Consider the following 6,030-nt stretch of genomic DNA (forward strand, 5'->3'; position numbering starts at 1 on the left):
ATGTTGTAGGAGATTTTCCATCCTCTAAAGCGAAAATTGTCATGTTGTAAAAGAAATGACAGAAATTTGCCAAGCTGCACAGAATACTCTTGTGCGTTCGATCAGGATCTGACGGTCCCATGAGCGTTCACTAGGATTGCTAAAAAAATGGATGTTTATGGTTATTGGTGTACTTGATTTGGGGATTTGTAACCTTAGTTTTAGTACGGTTTGATATAGCCGATCTCGGATAACAGGAGGTTTTTTTTTTGAAATCTCGGATAACAGGAGTTAGATTTACATGCACTTGAGATGAGTGCCGATTGGCGCACGAGTGGGAGTGTTGGTCCTTGAGGTTGGCCTGCCAAGCGTGATTTCATAATGGGTTTCCAACAATCCCCAAGTCAACGCATGGTGTAGCTAGAACGACAAAAATCGGCGAACACTGTCGGGAGGTCCTTGGTGAAGATGTCAGCAAAGTGTGATGCCGTTGGTGTTTATATAAATTCAATGTATATTACAGAAAAATTAGTGTGCATTCAGAAAATGATTGTTACATATTAAAGAATTGTTCACCCTGTATTAGATTCGTATTCGTTGACATTTTTTTTTATAATTTGAAAACATTTATTTAAATTCATGAACACATTTTTAATCAAAACTCTGTCTTTTTATTAATAATTAATGTGTAAAAAAGGCAGAAATAAAAACAAAACGTCAGTAGCCTACTACTAGAAGCTAACAGGTAAAAAGATGACTATAAAACGCAAAAACAAACAAATCTGTGGTAGCGCTACTTTATTTTCACTGATACTTCCTCTGTAAACAAATATAAGAGTGTTTAGATCACTATTTTAGTGATCTAAACGCTCTTATATTTCTTTACGGAGGGAGTACATCTGATCGCTAGCTTATCCTCAAAAGAAATTCTGATAGATAGCTTCGAATAATGACATAATTTTGAGAGCCTAGCTTTATCAAAATTCTGATCGCTAGCTTCGTCTATTTTTTTTTAGCACTGATCGCTAGCTTTTCTTTCTTTTAGATACCAGTGGCTAGCTTTGTGGTAGCCGGTAGCCTAATAGCACATACGAGCGGTTGAACATATAGGCCAGCCCACCCAGGCGGACATGCGGACGAGCTGGTTTATTTGTTTTGGGCTTTAACAAATCAAAATCAAAAAACAATGAGGAAGTGAGGTGGCGCTACATGATAATTAGATGTGACATATTATCTCATATCTAGATGTGGCATAGTCGGACCCTTTTTTTACATAACTATGTAACGTCTAAGTTTGATGTCATCAGTTTGTTCCTTTCTTTGTTCTTTTTTCTTTTTAAGCTTTTTTTTGCGAGACTTTTTAAGCTTATTATCCAGGGGCTACTGCGAACGTGTTAGCTTACCTACGCTACACTAGCTTCGTTCCGTCGGTGTAGGCTAATCCTCCATTTGTTTTTTCTTTTTTCGGTTCCATGGCCCGTCCTTTTTCTTCCCAGGAATGTTGTTTCTCATATAAATCGTATATTCGTGCATAGTTTAGAGATACATGAAAACTTTACAATTTTATATGTTCAAGTAACATTTGGAAAAGTGTCCACATGTTTTCGAAATGTTCACCGCGAATTTGAAAAGTTAACACAATGTAATTTAAAACAAATGCTGATAACATTTCCCCCAAAAGAGTTTGTGGCATTTGAAAACTGCTCACACGTTTCAAAAAGTGCATGTGAAACTTTTAAAATAATGTTATAAAGTGTGAAACAATTCCATGTAATTCATAATAAATATGTTTGTGAAATTTTAAAAAATACAATATAAATAAATGTTCGGTAGTATAAAAATGTTTCGTATCAATTCAAACAAATTTTCAACGTGTATTTAAAAGATGTTAAACACGTAATGGAAAAAAAAATTCAAAACATACATTAGAAAAAATGTTAATCGTGTATTGGAAAAAACTTCAACGTGTATTATTTTTTTCAGATATATAGAAAAAAATGTAAAACATGTACTCTGGATTTCTGAAAGAGTATTTCTGAAACATGTATTTAAAAAACTACTCCCTCCGTTCCAAATTTTTTTTGTCTTATATTAGTCTAGATACGGATGTATCTAATACTAAAACGTGACTTGATACATCCATATTTAAAAAAAATATCTAAGACAAGAATTTTGGGGCAGAGGGAGTATTATTTAAAAATGTTACTCATGTACTTAAAAAATGTTAAACATGTATAAAAGTGTTTAAAAAGAAATTTAAAACACAAACTTGAAACATTATGATTTTTAAAAGGTTCATAATTTTAAGAAAATGTTCATGCTTTAAAAAACTTAAGAAATCATGTTTTGTTAAATGGAGTTACAACTGTCCAATAACCATCCTCCCGCCTCTAATTACAGTCTCATTGCGGGAATGGAGTTGTGTCTTGAGGATGGACTTGTACCTGGGACAAAACAAATGGGCCAGTCTCAGTTGCGTATCAATGGTGGACTTGGAACTAGTACGAAAATGGATCGGGCTCTCAGTTGTGTATCAAGGGTGAAGTTGTAACTAGGACAAAATTGGTCCGACCCCCAACTGAGCATCGAGGGTGGACTTCCGACTGAGACAAAAAAAAAAGTGGGCCCCAATTGCATTTTTGGGGTGTAGTTGGACTTGCAACTAGGGCAAAAATGGGTTGCCCCCCAGTTGCATGTAGAATGTGGACTTGCAACGGGATAATAAAAGGTAGGGGGAGGGGCAAATTGCATATTCAGGGTGAAGTTGCAACTGGAACAAAATTGATCGCGCCCAAAGTTGCATGTCAATGGTGGACTTGCAAATGAGAATAAAATAGGTTGGGCCTAGCTACGTATCGATGGCGTACTTGCAACTAGAACAAAAAGGTGGGGCCTCCAATTGCATGACGAGGGTGAAGTTTCAACCACGGACAAAATGGGTCGCCTCCCTCCCAGTTGTGTATCGAGGGTGGAGTTACAACTGAGACAAAAAAAAGGGTCGCCCCGACCCACAATTGCGTGCCGAGGGTGGACCTGCAACTACAACAAAAATGGGTCGGGTCTAGTTGCGTCTCGAGGAGGTACTTGTAACTAGGAAAAAAAAATGGGTCGGGCCCTCAATTGCGTATTGCGGGTGGAGTAGCAACTGGGGAAAAAGACCCCCCCCCCCTACCCCAGTTGTATGTCGAGGATTGCTTTGCCTGCATCCAGGACAAAATTTTATGGCCCCTGAGTTACATATAGAGGGCAGACTTGCAACGTCTGATACAAAAAGGGGTCACCCAACTATATCGGATGGTTCCTATGGGTTGCGATGTATCAGCAGGTCGCTCGCCATTGGAGCTCATGCCGTCATGCGGACAGTTGGAGTGGGTGGCGGGGACTGCTACGGGAATGGCATCTGCTCGCTCGGGGTCAGGCTATTAGGCAAAAGAAAGCGATAGCTCATCCAGCTTAGGCCCCACTCGTCATAAGCGTTCACGGCCATGGCCCACCTGCCATACGCGGCCCAAATATCCAAAGAATTGCAGCCCCACACGTCAGTAACTGAGTAGGTAACGGTCAACTTCTTTGACCTGACGGCAAGACTCCGATTGGGCTTATATGAGAATGGGGCGAGTGATGGATGGGTAAAGTGAGAAAAGTTAGATGCCATGAGGCAAATCGAGGACAATTAAGCAATCAGGGGCACAAAACAAAAACCCGATGAAATTATATCAGAAATTTAGGGTGCACTCTCTTTATCTTATTTTATTTATTATCAGTTGATTCTGACGTATCACGCTGACGCTTTCTCCGTCAAAACCTCCGTAACCTGTACGTACGTGGTACATATTGTATTCAGCACAAACTCTCACCGGTAACTTCAGGAATTTGCCAGCTCCATTCGTGTACGTGTCTTTGGAAACACCCTGAAGCCTCGTCCTCTGGTTTTGATTTTGAATTCGCGAACTGAAGCCAATCAGATGTGGATCTGTCCCGATCGACCCGAGTAGAGTCCTCCACGCACTTCCATCTGCATCGACAGAATATGCTTAATTACGCTGGTCTCACACGCCCAACACAAAGAATATGCCAAGTCAGGCCAGAGAGCGACGGCTCATCACCTCCGTCTCACCCAAGCCAACCAGAATGACAAATTCACAACACCCTAACCCGTCCAAGCAAGCAACAGAATTCCTACACCCTTCGGTTCTGCTCTGTATCTGTAATTCTATATATCATCCTATCTTCGTCTCGGGCGAGCTTCAGCTGCACCGATCAACGATGGGAATGGAGTATGATGCTTCATCCACGACGGCGTCCTCCATGTTCCCGCCTTTCCTTGCCATGTTCGCGGCGGTCTACCTCCTCGGCTACTTCGTGGTCTTCCGGCGCTGGAGCCCGCAGCAGCGGCCGGACGCGTCCAGCTGCCTCACCTCGCTCCTCCACGGCACGCCGGCGACGCTGCTCGCGCTGCGCGCCGTGCTGTCTAGCCCGGGGGCCGGCGACCTCGCGGCGCCCAACGCGCCTTCCGACGACCTTGTCCTCGACTTCAGCACCGCCTACTTCGTCGTCGACCTCCTCCACTACCTCGTCTTCCTGCCCCACGAGGCCCTCTTCGTGGCGCACCACCTCGCCACGCTCTACGTCTTCGCCACCTGCCGCGCTGCCGTGCGTCGTGGCGCCTACGGGCTGCTCGCGCTGGAGGTGCTCGCCGAGGCCACCAGCGTCGCGCAGAACTTGTGGACGCTGGCCGGCATGCGACGCGCTGACTCCCCGCTGGCCGCCAGGGCGCACGCCGCGCTGTCGCTCCCGTTCTACGCGGCTTACACGGCCATGAGGGCGGTCCTCGGGCCGGTCTGGTTCGTGCGGATGGTGAGATTCTACGCCGCCGGAGCCGGCGACGGTGCTCTGCCGACGTGGGCGTGGGCGTCGTGGAGCGTGGTGATTGGGTCCGCGATACTGGTGAGCGTGCTGTGGGTGGGTAACCTGTGGTTCGCCTACTTCAGACAAAGAATGGGGAGCAGCAAGAAGGAACAATGATGGGCTCCTTAATTTAATGATTCTCTCATAGGGTGTTTGGTTTGCTGAAATGTTAAAAAATTGATGCAAGATTCTAAGATTTCACGTCATAATTCTCATGTGAAAACATATAAGTTTGCCATGTTGTTGTAGGAGATTTGCCATCCTCTAAAGCGAAAATTGTCATGTTGTAAAAGAAATGACAGAAATTTGCCAAGCTGCACAGAGTACTCTGGTGCGTTCGATCAGGATCTGACGGTCCCAAGAGCGTTCACTAAGATTTCTAAAAAAAATCTGATATTCATGGTTATTGGTGTACTTGATTTGGGGATTTGTAACCTTAGTTTTAGTACGGTTTGATTTAGCCGATCTCAACAGGAGTTAGATTTCCATACACTTGAGTGCCGATCGGCACACGAGTGGGAGTGTCGGCGTGCAACTGCACGGTACACCATGGGAACCGGTCCTTGAGGTTGGCCTACCAAGCGTGATTTCATAATGGGTTTCCAACAGCCCCCACAGTCAACGTATGGTGCTCGCAAATGTTGTAGCTAGAACGACAAAAATCGGCGAACACACTGGTCGGGAGGTCCTCGGTGAAGATGTCAGCAACGTGTGATACCGTTGGACGTCGAGGACAGGGACTTCATCGAGGTAGGCGTGTGCAGGCATGAAGTGGAGGTTTATCCTGGCATGCTTGGTGAGCTAGTGTTGCACCGGATTGCTAGGCATTTGTATGGCGCTCATGTGGTCGCAATAGACGATGATGGCGCGCGATGGCAGTTTCTTCGAGTTCATTGAGAGAAGGTGTTATGGTGCTTGCGGGCGAGGTATATCCTAGGCACGCACACAGTCTGCGCCTGCGTAGGCCATTAGACCGCCACAGGAGGTACTAGCGGAGGGGGCCTCCTCTATGACGCGCTTTGCGTCCAATAGGAGTCCAACGCACGGGGCATACCCTGATTGGGCTGGCCCATTAGTGCAGTAACAGCTTGCCTACTATAGCATTTTGTTTTTCGGTATTTTCCAAAACACAAAAAAATATTA

The 6,030-nt window shown here is 44.8% G+C and overlaps 1 protein-coding gene across 1 annotated transcript; it reads left to right on the top strand.

The window, feature by feature from the left end:
• Nucleotides 1–3,958: 3,958 nt before the first annotated feature.
• Nucleotides 3,959–5,200, top strand: LOC119327866 (TLC domain-containing protein At5g14285-like). Its single transcript, XM_037600941.1, has one exon. It carries the CDS (start codon nucleotides 4,051–4,053, stop codon nucleotides 5,002–5,004), a length of 954 nt encoding a protein of 317 aa, XP_037456838.1. The 5' UTR covers nucleotides 3,959–4,050; the 3' UTR covers nucleotides 5,005–5,200.
• The last annotated feature ends 830 nt before the right edge of the window (nucleotides 5,201–6,030 follow it).

The sequence above is a fragment of the Triticum dicoccoides genome, chromosome 7A (genome assembly GCF_002162155.2).
Source record: "Triticum dicoccoides isolate Atlit2015 ecotype Zavitan chromosome 7A, WEW_v2.0, whole genome shotgun sequence".
In the NCBI taxonomy this organism is placed as follows: domain Eukaryota; kingdom Viridiplantae; phylum Streptophyta; class Magnoliopsida; order Poales; family Poaceae; genus Triticum; species Triticum dicoccoides.

What these genes read in the sequence shown, in the direction of transcription:
- LOC119327866 (XM_037600941.1), top strand. Translation starts at nt 4,051, where the DNA reads ATGCCAAGTCAGGCCAGAGAGCGACGGCTCATCACCTCCGTCTCACCC.